The sequence below is a fragment of the Aythya marila genome, assembly GCF_965140915.1.
Source record: "Aythya marila genome assembly, chromosome: 2".
Taxonomy (NCBI): Eukaryota; Metazoa; Chordata; class Aves; order Anseriformes; family Anatidae; genus Aythya; species Aythya marila.
The window spans coordinates 34,083,063-34,100,702 of NC_139043.1; the positions used below are offsets into that span (position 1 = coordinate 34,083,063).

The 17,640-nt window shown below is 42.9% G+C and overlaps 2 protein-coding genes across 5 annotated transcripts in view; one reads left to right on the top strand and one right to left on the bottom strand.

The window, feature by feature from the left end:
* Positions 1 to 1,738: 1,738 nt before the first annotated feature.
* MALSU1 (mitochondrial assembly of ribosomal large subunit 1) lies at positions 1,739 to 6,601 on the top strand (the record flags this gene model as incomplete). The annotated part of the gene is made up of 4 exons (XM_082752146.1): positions 1,739 to 1,937; positions 2,809 to 2,981; positions 4,002 to 4,083; positions 4,690 to 6,601. The coding sequence occupies 4 exons, from the start codon at positions 1,739 to 1,741 to the stop codon at positions 4,875 to 4,877; spliced, it is 642 nt and encodes a 213-aa protein (XP_082608272.1). The 3' UTR covers positions 4,878 to 6,601.
* A 3,784-nt stretch (positions 6,602 to 10,385) lies between these two features.
* Positions 10,386 to 17,640, bottom strand: part of IGF2BP3 (insulin like growth factor 2 mRNA binding protein 3) — a 107,829-nt gene continuing 100,574 nt past the window's right edge. For 3 of the 4 annotated variants that reach the window (XM_082754789.1, XM_082754788.1, XM_082754791.1), the window contains 4 exons: positions 16,534 to 16,608; positions 13,099 to 13,230; positions 11,816 to 11,929; positions 10,386 to 10,892 (listed from right to left, as the gene is read on the bottom strand). In XM_082754789.1, the coding sequence (XP_082610915.1) occupies positions 10,791 to 10,892; positions 11,816 to 11,929; positions 13,099 to 13,230; positions 16,534 to 16,608 (423 nt within the window). In that variant the 3' untranslated portion in view covers positions 10,386 to 10,790. Of the gene's footprint in view, positions 10,893 to 11,815; positions 11,930 to 13,098; positions 13,231 to 16,533; positions 16,609 to 17,640 lie in introns of those variants that run through there. The other variant, XM_082754790.1, reaches the window with a different exon arrangement.

Below are 17,640 nucleotides of genomic sequence, written 5' to 3' on the forward strand. Positions count from 1 at the left end.
GACTTGTTGCAGGACAGGGGTTTAGTCAAAAGCTTAAGAAAATCTGTAATGAAGCATGAAAAAATTATGTCTATCACAGTTACAACACTCAGGATTAGTGATGATGCACGTGGCTGACCTAAGCTGTATGTAGAAAGCATCTTGTTTCTGTAGAACACTGCATTTTGGGAGCTCAGAGACATCTTAGGCTTTTGTATAGAAAACAGTTCTCAGATATACTTACAGAACTTTTTTCACCTTTCACCTATGTATACAGTATAGCATACACTATCTTCCTTTAGCTATAATGTCAGAATATTAAATTTCTATAATTTGATTTTGCCTTTTCAACTGTAACTTCCCTTCCATACATCTGTTGTTTTATACAAATGACCGTTTAACTGCTGTCTTGACAAATAAACCACCTAATGATTGTAGAGTACTTTTCCTTTATCTCAGAAAGAGACGGTCAAATAGGCGACTTGATGAGTTTCTAATTACTGATCAAAACAGTACCTACCGCCAGAAAACAGATATGGATTTGCCTTAGTCTTAGTTTACTTATGCGTATCTGGTATTACTTATTATTATTGCTTATCCAGCAGTGTTTACTGCTGCTGTTCAAGTGTACTTAGAACAACAGCACCACGAACCTGAGAAGTGGGGAAACTTCCTTGTTAACCACACAATGGCTGTGAAACTCAGTTTTGGAAGAGATCGGGATAAAAACGATCTTCGTGTCCATCAAAGGCAAGAACAGCTGACAAACAACAGATTTGTGAATGTCAGCAAACGTGTTCTTAGTCATATGGTCTGATTCTTTGGGTAGACCTGTGTGGGGAGAGGAGCTGGACTCGGTAATTCTCGTGGGTCCCTTCCAACTCCAATGTTCTATGATTCTAATATGGATAGGTTTCAGGCATTCCCTTTGGAGAAATAACATCAAAGAATGGCATCAGACATAAATGTATATCATCTTTAAAAATGGTATTTTCAAACACGCCACCAAGAGAAACAGAAACACTACTTGGGTAGCATGTTTGTTTAAAAATTACTTTAAAATGAAGTACTGTTCAAACAGCTTGTTTTGTTTGTCCTCCCCCTATTTGCTGAATGCATTTTATAGCACACAATTAAGAGATTCATCAGATATTAACATCCTTATTAAAAGCATTTCTGAGATAAAAATAAGGCTAAAAAATACCAGCTCCTGAAGGAACCGTAAAGGAACCAAACTACACATTGTAAGACATCCAGATACTGTAGCCCTTTAGAGAACACCTTCAGCTGTGTAGTTGAATTTATTCAAAGCTAAAGCTTTTATCACTACAAGTGTTTGAGTAACAAGATTATGACTTTAAAGTCTTATTACCATTGTTATTATCATCACTTTGTGAGGGGGAGAAAAACAGAAGAGTCATTTTTTTATGCATCAGTGTAAATGCTCACATCTTCAGGGAGTGGGGTAAGTTTATTTTTATCCCCAGTAAAAAATAAGTGTATTTATATCTATTTTCAAGCCAGCTGCAGCTTTCTTAGACCAAACTACAGCCGGCGCCCCAAGCCTGAGGCGCCCCAAGCCTGAGGCTCCCGAACTCGAAGCCCGGCGCCCCCTCAGCCTCGAGGTGACCGTTGCGCACGCGCCCAACGGCTGCGCCGGACCGACAGCGGGGCGAGCCAATGAGGTGCGAGGGCGGCCGCAGCGCTGACCAATGGCGGTTCGGGGGCGGGCCGTGGCGGCAGAGGGCGGCCGGCGGGGATGTGGCGGGCGCTGCGCGGGGGACGCCGCCTGCTGCGGTTGGGGGCTCGGCCCCGCTCCGCTGCCGCCGCCCGCGGCCCGCGGCCGCTCCTCGGGCCGGTGGCGGGGTCCGGAGCAGGAGCAGCAGGAGGAGGAGGAGGAGGAGGAAGCGGGGTGCTGGGGGCGCTGGGGGCGGCGGCGGAGCAGCGGCGGGCGGCAGGTAGGGCGCGGTGAGGGGCGGCCGGGGTCGCCGCCGCCATTTTGTGCTCGGGCCCCTCGGGAGCAGGTGGGGGCAGCCCTTGGGCGCGCTGCTCGGCTCGGGGGGTCCGGGTTGGGAATGAGGAGACTTTGCTCCGCAGAGAGAGCGCTCAGGCAGCGGGACGGGCTGCCCGGGGAGGTGGTGGGGTCACCGGCCCCGGGGGTGTTGAAGGAGAGGTTGGGCGTGGGGCTTGGGGACAGGGTTTGGTGGGTGACTGTGGTGGCAGGGGGTGGTTGGAGCAGGTGAGCTCGGAGGTCTCTAACAACCTGCATGGCTCTGGCAGAGCAGGCTAGAGAAGTAAAGTAAAAGAAGTGGCTGTCCACTGCATCACATCAGCTCCATTTTTGACATTGATCCCATCTACTTGAAATTTTGGAGTACTTTCGTCACCACATATTATCACAGGCCTGCTGGGGCCTGTTGACAAGCATTGTTTTGAAATATTTTTAATGGGCTTGAAACGAATGTCTGTTGAAGTACTTAGGTTTCATTCATCTTAATCATCAGGTGTCTGATGATAATACTGACTCTAATACGTATGAATAAAGAGAACTAAGTAAGTTAGCTAAACGAAACCGGGATATTTGCTCCGTCTAGTTACAGGGCATTATTTACGAGGAGCGTGCTTAGTACTCAGCTTTGATGATTTTAAAAAATGGCTTTTAAAAGTCTTCCACATTGGATTGTCAGCATCGGACCAAACTTCACAGTGAGTGACTAGCTTAGGCTATAATTTAGTTCATTGCCGTTTTGTGTTTTTAATAACTTTCAGAGTGGCTGATGCTTGCAATTTAAGAGAAATTACCACTCTCTAATTCTTTCTCTGTTCCAGATACTGCAAAGTTCAACATTGATTTTGTTGTAGCTCTGCTGAGGCAAGAAAATGCAAAAGACATCTGCGTCATCGAAGTGCCTCCAGAAATGAAATACTGTAACTATTTTATCGTTGTGAGTGGATCTTCAACACGGCATCTCCATGCAATGGCAAATTATATGATGAAAATGGTAAGACAGCTCCCACTGCCCTCTCTAGGTTTTTGGGACTAGTTTTAGGTGGAGATGCTCTGAAATTAATTTCCCTAGGTTTGCGGGTGTACAGATACACCAGGCAAGATGAAATAAATTGTCCTTATGCCATTTATTTCGGAATACACCTACCAGCTAACTGTACTTTTCTGTTATAGTGACAGTACTCAGTATGTGGAGGTTATATTTTTAAAACGGCCTTCTCTGTATTTAGAACGCTGATGGCAGTAGCACAGTTTGGAGGCTAGAATGAGAGTATCCATCAGTGATGTGAAATGGTGCTGGTGACTTGTTTCCATGTCTGACTTCTGTCCAGCAAACTTCATAGCTGTTACCACTCACTAAAGAGAGAGATGAATACTCCCCAATTCTGCAAAAACACCTGTGTGCTCCCTCTGGTGGCTGCAGGAACGTCTCTCCCCAGAGCAGAGCCTCTGGGGAGAGACACAGGGTCTTCCTGTGTGCTAAGAAACTGGGAAGCTTGGCTTGCCTGGTGTTAAGAGTTTTGTAGGCAAAAGTGAGGTGAAGCATGGCAGGTGCTGGGGCAGCTGGCTGGCTTTGCTGTTACAGTACTTAAAATGTCACAGGAATGGCAAACTGCACAGCGAACTACCTACCTTGCCCCAGCTGAGATTTTGCAGTCCTGCTTTGAGTTTTGTTCTCCCCTCTGTCACAGTTACTCATAGCCTGTAAGCCCGTATGCCAGCTGTATGTTCTCCATCTTGCAATGAGTGTTCAGAGCACGCTCTCAAGGGGCAGGAAGCTTGTTTGGACGCCTTCCTCATGACACCAGGTCAAACTTGTTTTCTCCCCACCTCCCCTTTGCCATTGGGCATCTCCGTTTCTGCATCCTTAGCTAGCCAGCACAAAACACCTAAAGGCATCTGAAACGAAGCAAAACATGATGGTAATGGCAGTCATGGGGAACCTATACCTTAGGTTTGAATGCTTTTAAATAAATGTGAAGTATTTCACTTCCTGCTGTTGCTTCTCTCCCAGTACAAGCTTCAGAAAGAAGACAGTGATCCTCGTGCTCAGATCGAAGGGAAGGAGACAGATGACTGGCTGTGCATTGATTTTGGTAAGTATTTGTGGATCTGACCTATATGAAGTTCTGCATGGGCCCTTTATTAAGGACACATCTCACTGTGAGCCCTGGCTGCTGTGGAGAGTTGAAAATACTCTGCTGTTTTGGAATTCCGGTTGTTTTTATTGAGTTACTAAATTAATTTTCACTAAAATCGTGGGCACTGAAAAGAAAGTAGAAGCTACTCATCAGTGGCTAAAACAGGTCTTAATAAATTGAAGATAACAGTAGCAAGAGAGAAGCTACTTCAGTAAATTCTCTCATGTTTATATGATCCCTGGGTGCGCTGGGGCTCTCTGTACACTGCCTTAGTCATGAGCTGTTGAACAGACTTCGGCACTGTCCGGGTCATACTGTAGCGCTGGGTAAAACCTCAGTCTAAAAGAAACCGAGTTCAGGTCCTTGTTCTTCACGTGTGAAACTGTCTACACAAACATGAAGACTTTACCTTCGAAAGCATTTCACCTTCACCACTGTCTCTGTAATCTCACCCTCTGAAAGAGAGAACGTGAATGCGAGTATTTTCAGACTTATCTGATGGATTGCCCAGAACGGTTCACTCCCTACTGCTCATTTGTTGTGGATTTCTGTTCCGTGCAGGTAGCATAGTGGTGCACTTCATGCTGCCGGAGGCACGGGAGACTTACGAGCTGGAGAAGTTGTGGACTCTGGGTTCCTACGATGACCAATTAACGGAGATGACTCCACAGTCACTGCCAGAAGACTTTGTTCTTGGGCTGACTTCCCAACAGCAGTGGGAAGGGTCACCGTCTTGTGACAAGAACTGAAGGCCAGCTGCTGAGGTGGCGAGTAGCAAGAGAAATGAGTGCCTTAACAGACACGAGAGGCAGTGGGCTTCAGTGCTGACTCAACCATCAGTGCAGTTGGTCAGCACAAAACGATGCATTTATTGGATGTGCCTGGGTAAATTGCTGAAGGAGTTACCAGAATGTGAGAACGAAGGAACCATATCACAAGGGAGCGTCCTGGGAGAGTCACTCCCTCAGTGGAGTTTGAAGTAGAAGGCTCTTCCCTGCTCCGTTGCAGCTTACCCTGAAGCGCGGGCATTGCCTCTGCGCTGATCATTTTCCTTTGAAAGGCCTGCCCGTAGTGGCAGTGCATGTGAAGTACGTGTCCTGGGAGAAGGCCGAGTGCTGCAAGGTGAACCATGAGATAAACAGTGCAGTTTAGATGAGGTTTTTATTAAGCCAGTTGCTTCTGGTCATGTTGAAGCAAATCATGTGCTGAGTTGAAGGAGGAGAGAAAACATAATGGCATTACTGAGCGCATAAAAGAGCAGCAGTGACAAATAAATGTGTCTTGAATTAACAGAGCAGTAAGTCACTTCTTCAGCCAAGGCCAATCTGTTTTTAATAACAATAATAAACTGAAGAGCTTGAGCTCTGTGCCTTCACATTAAAACATGCGGCTTGCTTCAAGTGTGCTACTGGCCCATCTCTGGGCTTTCCTCTCACCTCGTTTCTACAAAAGGAACAGAGGCAATGTGCTGTGGCAGCCTAAACCTTCAGCCCCTTTGAGGTGGGGGAAAAGTTCTGCAGGAAGCCCTTAGCACTCAGCATGACTTGCTGTCAGACAGGTCAGCAGTAGTTAGAAGAGCTTCAAGTTGGTAAAAAAAAACTTGTCTCTAGGTAAAAGATGATTTTTTCCACTCCAGGACAGAGCTGTCAGCAGTAGAGTAGAATCTCTTCTTGAAGCTGGCCCTGCCATGCATCAGGGAGGAGGAGCAGTAGCTGCTGAGGGTGGCCACCTTTTACCCCATAACCTACTTTAAGTGCTGACAGCATCTTGTCCCTACATAGCAGCTGCTGGTTGCAGTGCCCAGAGAAAGTTTTTTGTGTTTGTTTGGTTTTTGTGTGTTTATTTTTTTGGGGGAGGGGGAGCAGTTGGGGGTGGACTGGGCTTTGTAAACAAAGAACATCCTCTGCCTCATTTCAGGCTGCTTATGTTACCCTCCTGTGTCTAGCCCCTTTCAGGAAGAACTGCCTCTGAGTTCACCTTTCTGCTAGAAGGCACCAGATAGTTCTCCAAATTCAACAAGGAACGTTTATACAAGGAACACAAAATAAAGGTGTTTGTGGTAAACTTGACTGTTAAAGATTTGCAAAACACTTCATGATACTTTGCTTACTGCAGAGTAACCCAGAGGCAAGATAACAATGTCTCTCTTACAGAGAGACGGGTTCTGCATCTGGCATGACCTCCCAAGAGAGGTGTGGACCGTTCCCTGAAACCATTTACCTTTTCCTGCTGCTACTGAAGGTGCGCACTGCTGGATGAGTAGAGGCAGCTGCAGCAAACATGATGCCATTACATGTTCCTGCTGTACCTTATGTTTAGCAGCTGGACCTACACTACGCTGTGTCTCACAGAGAAGGGTAACAACAGGGGAGTCCAGAAAAGAACAGTAAGGGATAGGGAACAGCTGTGTGATCAGAAAAAGGTGTTTTTGTGTGTGTGTGTCATCCCTTTCCAACTGTAAAAATAAAAATGAGGAGACAACAAGCACTGAAGAGTGTAACTGAAGTTACTGTCAAAGCATATTGTGAAAATGAGTTGGCTGAAACAGTCGCTAGCTGCTATTAATCAGAACTTCCAGCTCAGGAAAAGCACGTCCTCACCCCTCAGTTAAAAGAAACCCGTACTTTGTACCACTCTACTGCAACTCCCCAGCCAGGTTACCAGCCCGACTCACTGAGCCTTTGGGCTGGGACCTTGGAATTAACAGAGATGGTCTGGCTGCTCGCTCCTGTGCAACACTAACCCCCTTTGGAAAGAGAAACATTTGCGAGTGTTTCAGTTCCATGGATAAGTTGAGCCTTGTAAAATTATTTTAAAAACTAGAGTGGTTGGTCCACTACAGATTCCTCATTCAGTCCTCTTGCAGAGGTGCATGCAGGATCTCTTGATGATGGGATGAAGAGGAGAAACAGTTCCCAATGTGAAACTTGTCATACCACACAATTTCCCATACTGCATTTGAGTAACTTGGGTGTTGAGCAGTGTTTGGATCCATAAATTGAGCTAACATCTGTTACAGCCCAGCTTGAGTGCCTACTCCCTGACTTCTTACAGTCATTTAGAAATCCCGCACCCACGTTGAGCCTGTGTTGTCCTGCACAGCATACATGCTTCAGGTAACGGAAGCTAACACAAAGAGCGCATGCCTTTGAAACAGCAGCTTAAGAATAAAAGCTTTGGAAGGTTAGAAGCAAATAAAGCATCATGATTAAGCAAATGCTTAAGAACAGTCAGGGGCTGAGCTATCACAAATGTGTCAGCAATACAGAGGAAGGCTCGAGGTATGCTGCTCAAAGGGCAGGGATGCCAGTTCTGAGAGGGTTTCTCAGCATCAGCGTGGGACAATGAGCTGCAGCTCCCTGTGAAGTGCAGAACCATACCGGGCATTATCTATGTGCATCGTGCCTTCAACTCCCTCCTTTTAATGGTCAGTCCCAGTGAGCGAGCTGTGAGGACAAGTAGGAGGGTGCAGGAGTTGGGAAAACAAGCCTGGTTTTCCATTCCACTATAAAGATAGTTAAATTATTGGTGAACACAACCCCAGTTCCCCAAATCCCTCCATCTCAACCTAAAGCATTCAGTTATGGGTCTAGCCTAAATCAAGAGGAGGTGCCACCTCCCCCTTGCAGCTGGGGAGCAAGCAGCAAGTTTCCACATGCTCCCTGTGGCTGGTTCTGCCTATCTACACTTCCAGGGCAGTGTTCCTTACACAGCTGCACCACACAGAGCACCAAAGTAAAGACTGGGTAAAATGCAGCCAGAAAAATGTAACTACGATTCAGATCTCACTTCAAGCCTGTTAAAAGATTCCTTCACGTTTGCCCTTGGTCATGACTTGAGCACGCGTTCCTTCCAGAGCAACCCAGCCCAGCTTGTCTGCAGGAGACACACGGTGAGCTAAGGGCTGTTCCACAGACTGCGCAGTGGTAGTAGACAAAAAGATGAGGAATTACAAGCCACAGAAGTCACTGCTTGTACTGGAAAGCGCAGACATCGTAACCTGGCTGCTGGATGCCTGTGGGTGACCGTTCATTCCTACCCGGTTATTACAACAGACAGAAAACCAACCTGATCAAAGCACCACAGACACGTGGAGCAGTCAGTCATTATGCCTCATTAGTTTAAGAAAACACCACACAACTTTATCTGATGATAGGAGTTAAACTCTTTATTCCATTCAGAGGCATCTGGCAAGTGGAGCTGCATTGGGGGGCACATTACAGATGAAAAATGATCCATACTTTGTGGATATTGAAATCATTTACAGTATTTACTTTCTAGCTATTCCCAAATACTCCAAATTACCAAGTCTCATTGAAAAGAAAAACATGATTTACCATACTAAGTCTAGAAATTTAAGAGATATGACAGTATTTAAATCAGTAGATGTAAATGCAGCGCCTATTTGTAAAGTCATTTTTTATGGAAAATAATGAAGTCAAATCCTTCTCAAATGTTAAGAAAGGAATGTCAGACTGACTTAAGCCTCAACAAAAATTAAAATGCTATGACTTTTCATACTTCAGTAATTTTAAATTCATTGTAAGAAAAAAAAAATTATCCTAAAGGCTAGATGAAGGTCACTGTCAAAAAAGGAAAAGAAATTCATTTTTCTTTGCTAAATCTACAACATAAGTTTGTGGTTTTTAAACCAATTAGTAAAGAAGAGATGCAGGAAAAACACTTCAGACCATTTTCAAAATTATCTAATCTGTACAACAATGATCTTTGGGAAAATTATCTAGTCTATGTAGTAATGCCTCTATTTCAACATGAACCTAAGAGGTAGATAACAAAATGATGAAACAAATGTTTTTGCTCGTTGTGCCCCTCAAATCAGTGCAGCATGGTGATTCTGATCATCTCATGCACAAAAAACATCACAAAAAAAGGTTCAGAGGTAATAGCATGGCTCTGTCGACCACACACATACAGGCGCGCACGCGCACACACACACACACAGCAGTCTTTATGCACCATGTGTTGCCACATTTTTTTTTTTTTAAACTGAGGTAGACTGAAGTTTATTGTAGAAACTTGAATGTGTCACTATTACCACAATCATCATTCAAATTACATTCGGAAATTAAAAAATTTGGTAACTTTCCTGTTATCCCTGCCTTTTGACATTTTTTTTTCTTCTCTAATGGTTGGTTGCAGAACGTGCATAAATCCTGCTGCATCTATTATAAGCCAGGCTAGAGAGGTTGTTGTTTTTTTGTTTGCTTTTTTTCTCGTAATAGTTTTCAAAACCTTCAAAGTGGCTTAGTGTGGCCCATAACAGCGGCTGGATATGTAAACTTAGCCTTTCATTATCTTTCAACGTGATCAAACACTGTTTGACCTTCCCCCATCGTGGTAACTGAAAGCAGTATGATGTGATCTGCAGACAGCAGAGACCCGCACGGCCTCACATACGCTCTAGCAGATCGAGTGTTCTATCAAACTGAAGATGAAGCTTGCTCTTTGAACAAAATGGCAAAGTCCAAATGGGCTGCAAATGGTTAAATGTAGCATTATTAGGTAGTGATGGTCAAAGGCACAAAGGGTTCATGCATTCAATCAAGTAGCACAAAAAAAAAATTCAGCCTCTTGCAGCCTTCTAAATTTTTCCCCCAACCCCAGCCTCTTGCCATCACTTCCTTGTCCTGTTCCCAAAAAAGTACCGTCACAAACTTTTTCATCCCATCTTAAAAGAAAACTAAACGGCATTGCTGCTATCAGAATGTTGGCATCATTCACTATCTTTTGAACATTCACTGAATTTTTTTTTAAACAAATGATGGTGTTGAAGCCCTCAGAAAACCTGAGGCTATGTTTTTTTTACCCACCTTACTCCCATCAGCCAGCAGCTAGAAGTGCTCTACTATATTTTCCCCGGTAAGTCTGTAGTACTCCTGGCTGGTGGCTGATCAAATTTTAATTTTTTTTAAAAAAATAAAATGCTCAAGAACTATTAGCTTTATAAAGTATACAAAATACCAAAAAAAAAAAGCAAAAAAGGAACAATTTCTCATTGAGGTACTAAATGCCTGAGGTAGTTTAGTAAAATGCATATTTATCTTTTTATGCCCTGGCCAACACCATTCAACACTTCCCTTAGGTTATTCATGGCAGTGTTATGTAAAAATGCAACCAAATTCTTTTTAAAAAATGCCACTTGTTTCAACATTGGGACTAACACTTAAACTCTTGTCGATACCCTTGCTCTAACCCTAGCCCACCCACAATCCCACCCTCCAAATGTGTTTCTTCTTTTACAACTGGACCTATGAGAGCAATGCCTTTTCTTTTTTTCCTTTTTTCTTTTTTTTTTTTTTAACCAGTGAACTCAGAAGAGAAAGCTTCATTAAACCAAGTTCTAAAATTGTTGGGGAATAATAAGAACAATAAAAAAGACTAACGAGTTTATGTTAAATTGTGAGAATAGAACAAAAGGGAAGTGAAGGGGTCCTTATTTTAAAGCTGGGTTTCAAAAGTTTGAGAGAGCCTAAAGAATACATTCTCAGAGACAGCGTTCAACGGTTGCCTGGTCCTCGAACAGGTGATTGGCTTGGTGGATCTTCTGCATATAACTTCAACAGGTGCTCACCACCCGTCTCTCTGTTGCACAGTCTGTCTTTGGTCTGGCATCTGTCTCTGATGGGCCATTTCCTAAACCTTTATTTCCGTCTTGGCTGAGGCTGTCCGCTTTGCAATGTTTTTTGCTGTTGCTGCTGCCTTCTTACCTGAGCCAGTATTTCCTGAATTTTTCTCTGAGCAAGCTGAAGGACAGAAAGAAGAAACAACCCATGATGATGCCATGCTGCTTACAACAGACCCTGTAGGTGCTACCGGGATACAGAAAACACGGAATAACTGAGTCCCTACTACTCACTGATTACTCACTAGATAAAATACACTTTGGTTAGTCATAATGTAGTCCCCAAGCACAACTTATTTTAAACTTCTGCTTTTTCCACCTACCACAACTACCTGCGCAGTCATTTTTTCCATCTGTAATATAGAAAGCATGAGCATAGGAAGATGACTACCAACAAGACTAACTGAAGTTCCAGCCTAATTTAATTTTATTCCCTGGAGATACTATTTTGTATTTATAGGATCCACTGCTTCACTGGAGAGTGAACTAATTTTTCCGTACACAGATTCCAGAAGGTTTTAAGTTTTACAGAACTTACCAGCCTTCCCCATCTCATTTCTAAACTACAAGGCACCTGCAGCAACGTGACAAAGGAATCAATCTGAACTACAAAGTTGGGTGAGGGAAGGGATCTTGTAATCCTTTTCTTTATGGCATTCAATCAACAGATTGGGAAATGTGGACAGATTGCACACACACGTGCATTTCTTGCCAGGTTCTACAGGCTTACACCCCTTTCATTTGCACCTTCAGTCCAATCCCAACCTGGGGTTTCTTTTGTGTTGAAAGTTTTAACAGTGCCAGAGCCTAAACACATCAATGGGACACTTACAAGATTGTTTTAGGTACGTGAGAGTGCAACATTGCTATAAATTTCTCTCATAGGCACGGGGAAAATTTGTTGAGCAAGGCAATTAGAGAAGCCTGGCAAGCAGTGCTTTCTGTATCCCAAACAAGTGCCTTCCATCCCGTGGCTCTGCACACAGACAGAGAAGACAGACCATGGAAACATCAAGGCAACGTAGAAATTCATTCCAGTCCTACCTGGCATGCATAGAAGTGACCAGTTATTTTCACAACCACCTGATCATTTTCATCAGGTGTCTGGTCACGAGGGACTACAACTTCTGCACTTGTCAAGTTTTGAAGCTCATTTACCTATAAATAGACAGAAAAAGTCAGATAATCTTGAACAATCCAATATCCCACAACATGCAAACCTCAAATATGCTGCTGGCCATAGAAACATCCTCTAAGTTATGGCTAAAAAAAGAAACCCACTACAGAAAGCATCTTCATGCAGCAGTGTACTTTGCAAGATGAGCCTCGTCTCTCTAACATAAATTAGCACCAAGTTCTCTAGGTTTGTAGAAGTGCTTTAAAGACTAAGTACAACACAGAAGGTGTTAAATACACCACCTAAAAAAGCAGATAGATGCCACAGTGTTTGCAGTTGAGTTTACAAGCCTAAGGTCAGAAAACTCGTACAACGTATAATGTAAGGAAAAATGAATGTAGAAGTATTTATTAAAAAACAGCTTCCACAAGATGGAGAATGATAAACAGAACAATGAGAAGCATCCAGACTATTTTCAGTAGCCCATCAGCTTCTGTATTGTCTGATTTACACTCCCTTTGTTTTAGAACAAAATTATATATTGCATTATATAATTCAAAAATATTCTATATGGCCAATTTTTCAAATATTTTAATCCTTTAATCTCTTAGTACTGCAAGTAATAAGGCTGCCTCCTGACACACAACTTCAAGACCCCGTTGTACTCAAGGATGGGGACCCAAGACTGAACCGTTTCTTTGCTAATATCAACTAGCTCCTGATTAACAAGCGTACGGAAAATAGAAGAGTACCAGCACGCTTGCAGGGCTGAAGATCTCAGTTCTATTACTTTATGCAACAAACTGATCTGAAGGGATGCCATTAGTTAAGACAGAGCAAATCACTGTGTTTGTTTGTTTTTATCATATTGAACATGTCCTAATTTTCTACCATTTTTTAGTTATGCTTTCAATTCAGGACAGAAATGCCACCTGTGGGAATGTAATGGAAGAACAACACTTTTACTAACAAAGCCTCTGACTACAAGTATCTTTGACTACAAGTATCTTTTAAAAAAAACTTTTGAAATATATCATTCTGTGAGATTCTTGAGACAACAGAAAGTTTAACAAATACAATTAAGAAAACAACACCAGCTTTAACTTAACTTCAACGGATTAGCTATTAGTTAGCTAAATCTTTAAGTCTTATATGTATACATACAATGAAGAAACGTAACTGAATAACACGTTTTGTTCCAGCTACTTACTGTTTTGCCTCCTTTACCAATAACTCTACCAGCAGCATAGGATGGCACTTTTATATGAGCCTCAAGTTTCACTTCTTCTTTAGGTCCAAAGAAATTTTCTTCTTTAAGTTTTCCATAGATTCTCCCTTGAGCCTGCAAAAGCGTTTCCAGTTAAAGAATGTGCTTACTGAAATCTAGTTAACTTCAAAGAAATTCCACAGAAAGGAGCGTTTTCAATGCACAACCCCGACAAACCATTTTCCCCAATAAATGCAATAGCTATCAACAGCTATTTTTCTGAAGTATGTCTTTGTACCAAACTAGGAAGCAGTGTGGTACAACTTTAAAGATTGCACAACAAACCAGTGAATCAAGGAATTATTTAAAAAAGATCATTACTACTCCATTTTTCAGTAGAAATGTTGCTTTTAAAATAAGCTATTACATCTCTATAGAGGTAAAGAGTAGTAGAGAGAAGAACCGTCTGGCTGAAGCATTTTTTTTTATTACACCCAGAAGCACAGAACACAGTTAATTGGCTCAGAAGCCTTTTTTTTTTTTCTTTAAGGGATGCTAAACTAAAAAAAAAAGTCACAGGACAAAGACTTCACTTACAGCAAGCTGCTTAGTTTAACACTCAATTACAACATATTGCTTAAAAAATAAATAAATCAGAGCTAGCTCCATTTTCTGAAGTGGAAAATTAAAGCTGTCTAGATCTAAATGGCACCATGGGAACATGATCCCTTCAGCCTGCACACAGTTGCCTTTTCTGGGGAATATGCAAGTGCCAGGTAGCAAGAAGGATGCCCACTGAGACTAAGCCACTGAATCTCGCTGATCTTTAAAAGACATTTATTTCCTCATTGCCTGCCATTTGTCAGGGAATTCCTGAGAGTGACAACTGGAGTTTCATCTCTGCATATCCTAGAAGCACTGAAAGATTAATTCTATTGAGGTACTGAAGAGAGATGCTCTGTGAAGAGCAGAAACCTATGGTCAAAGCCTTTCCAGTTCAGGTCCTTTTTCTTCTCCTTTAAATGAGACCCACCAGTCCTGTCACTGCACACCCCTAAGTGCAGCCACCTTCCCGGCAGGCCACCAATGCAACAGAATACAAAGTTCAGGAAGACCGTGTGAACGGGTAATTAGGTTCAATAGTGGCAGCTTATCTTATCTCACGTCCTCAAGCCTAGTCAAGTTCACTCTATTCCAGAACAGGTAAGATGAAAGACGTTTTGTGACCTTGGAGCTGAAAGTACTTGGTATTTTTGTAGGTCTGACTCCATATAAACAGTTCGGGGAAAAAAAACAAAACCTGTAGTGTATGGCTTTGGCCTAGGTAGGAGACGCACTATGGGGAAAAAGGCACACATGCATTACTGTTGAATGACAGAACAAGGTGGGATGTTGATTTTAGAAAGACTTGTGGTGTTAGAAATGTATTTACTGTCTTCTCGCTTGTTGAAAGAGTCTTTAAGGAAAGGAAACAACTAGGTTGGCAAGTTCTTTGCAGTAAAACAGTGGCTGAAATATGTTGTCTACACTTGATTCCACTTCCACTGCACATGTCCCACATCCAAAGCTACGAGATCCCCTCTGAATGCTGGCATCTGGGCATGCCTAAACTCTAGGGAGCACTGCAGCAGAGGCTGTAAACAGCAGCATATTCTCACCCTTCTTCCAGCTCCCTTGCTAATAAATGGTCCCGCATACCGCAACGTCCTCGGGCTACTGCAGCTGAGGAAGAAAGGGGTGCAGCCACTGCAGCTACCACTGACATGAATCACACAACGGAACACAATGTAGTAGGGAAAGGATGCCAAACTCACAGGCTCTGCGCTGACACGGCCTCTCTGAGAGCTGGTTACTCATTTGAGCAGCAACCAGTCCCTCTTCGAATTGCTGTGCACCCAGACTACATTCTTGTTGTGTAACGAGAGCCTGTGCTCAGAGATGGAGAAGACACTTACACAGAGCTGCGGTGGTGATAAAAGAAAGGACTGAACTCTGCCCATCCCCAGCAAGAGGGCATTGCTCAAGGAGTAATAAAGAGCTATGGGGGCTGCAGTGATGGAAGACCTAAGGGATAGTCCCTCTCCTTCTCGAGGCCTGCATTCTCAGGAACACTGGACAATACAGCGATCCCTCTTTGCAGGCAGAAGCCTAAGTGTAGAGAAGTAGCTGATGTTTAATTTGATGTGGTTTTAGCCAAAGCAGGGGGTGCAGAGAAAGAAGACTTTCTGCAAAGGGTCCAGGCTGGGGAAAGAACTTGGCAGAAGAGCCCTGTGGTACTCCAAGCCAGCATTGTGGAGGAAACCTACGGTCAAGCCTTTGTCTACATGAAAGTCAAAACAAGGGGCACCCAAATCCACTTGGGCCTGCTACTCAAGGGTTCGCTAGTATCTGACAAAGAAAAGGTCCTGAAAAATCCGACCTTGTGCTGATCCCAGGTCATGAAAATGCCTCCTATGTGGAGAACGCCGTGTGACCAAGCCTACATGTACACAGAAAACCTCCAGGAGGCAGAGCTTCTAAGTTATGCTTTGCACTCAGTAGCTTTTCAAATCTATATGGTAAGCAACTGAGCAACAATCCCAAATGCATCCAGATCACTGTTACTCCTGTAAAATACCTGCCCTGATATTTCTCCAAAACTCCTGAAGGCATTCATGAAACTGATTCTAGATATGCCTGAAGTTTGTGTACCTTCTCCCTGCAAGACACCCTGAAGCAAAAATACAAAGCCAAAAACAAGAACAGGCAAGAGAGCAATGCCAGGACATGAACTCTCAGGTGACTTCCTACCTGCTTGGGGCCTCATCTGTGAGGAAATTGAGCTGCTGCACTGAGCCATCTGCACCCCTGTTAGCGTGGTCAACTCCTTTTGGCGGTAACTAGATTTAGCCCTTGGCACTTAAGGCAGAAGGCCGCTCCACAACTCAATTTGAACACAAATGGGATAATAGTGTTGGAGTATCTCCGTGCAGTTGTAGTGTAAATACAATTACAAGCCTTGCCTTTATCTGCAGAGCCACCCAAACAGCACTTTCCAGTCAGCATGCAACAGTAACCTGGGGAGACTCAGTCTCATCTTGTTACTGTTATAACAATTAAACACACTACCCTATTACAGGTACTAAGGCAGGCTACAAAGACAACTGTTGCTCTCATAGCCCAAAAATGAGAATGAGGAATGCAATATGGTCACATTGACACGCTAGACTTGATCCTAACTTGTGTGGAACTGCTGCCAGTTTGCAGATGACCAGAACACAGCCCCTGATGGTACTCATATATTCATGAAATACCTTTCAGCAAAAGGAAAGCAAAAATAAGAGATATTATTTACTAAATTTCTGAATACACTTCAGTTTGAACTGAGCGGTTAGATTTCAGTATTGCCCCTTGCAGCACAAAGGCCACTACAGATTGACAAGTTTTTATGTGGCATACCTTAAACTGAGCTTCTGGAGGTCCAGTGATGATAACCATTCTCAGCTTGGCATCTGGTCCTTCAGCAGGGGCAATCTGGAATGGATAAACATAGCTTTTGGTAGCTGTCTTTTGAAGGAATCATTTAAAGCCACCTCCTCCCCGTTTCAGTCTCACATTCTGTTCAAGAGTGAAAAGTTATTCATTACTGCAGCAGCATTACACTTCAGTCATGACGGGCTTGTTCTCTTTAAAGTGCATTAATTAGCTGTAATGAAATGTGGAGAAATTGGCTAAACCATAAGCAAGCTCACTTCTGAAAATTAAAGGCATAACTGCTCATCCACATATGGCAAAATCCCACAAGCAATTTTCATGTGGCTATGAAGGATGCAAAACATGTAGCCTTCAAAAAGAAAAGCATGGTTAATAGGCTGAGATTCTTATCCTTGCCTGCTAACTTAAATAGTCTAACGAGTTTTGCTCATTAGCAGAAGTTCGCATCTGTCCCCCTGAGAGCAGAAGATCACTTTACTGTTGTAACTAATCAGATCCAAAACATTCCTCCGCACTGGACAATGAGTTCACAGTTTCCAAGGGTTTTCTATCTCCAGACATTTGTGTGACCCAAATAAAAATTAAGCTCCACCAGAGCTGAGACAGAGACGCCTGCAGGGTCTTTAGCAGTTCATGTCACCACAAAAGTAAGATTTCTGTGGGTGTTGTTCTCAGACTCCATTGACATTAAATAATTCAAACTAGCCTCTGACATTCTGGATGAATCTTTTGTTTATCACAACTGACATTTCCATTGTTGTGTCTACTATTACATAGCTGCTGTTGAATGGGCAATATTTTAAACACTACAGGATTTCATCTTAGCTGTTGGCATGGGGATGTTATTCATATTTAACAGCTGTAGTTTATTTCAGACAAATTACCAGTCACCATGCATCATTTTCACTAAAGAATTTTGCTAACCAAAGTTTATATAATTATTCATATTGTACCCTGAGATGGAGAATATATTACATGCTAGTTATCTGGTTTGCATATTTATTTTTCATACCATTTCTGCATTCCGATCGGCTACAGCTAAAAATACACATTCACTTTACAACAGTGCAT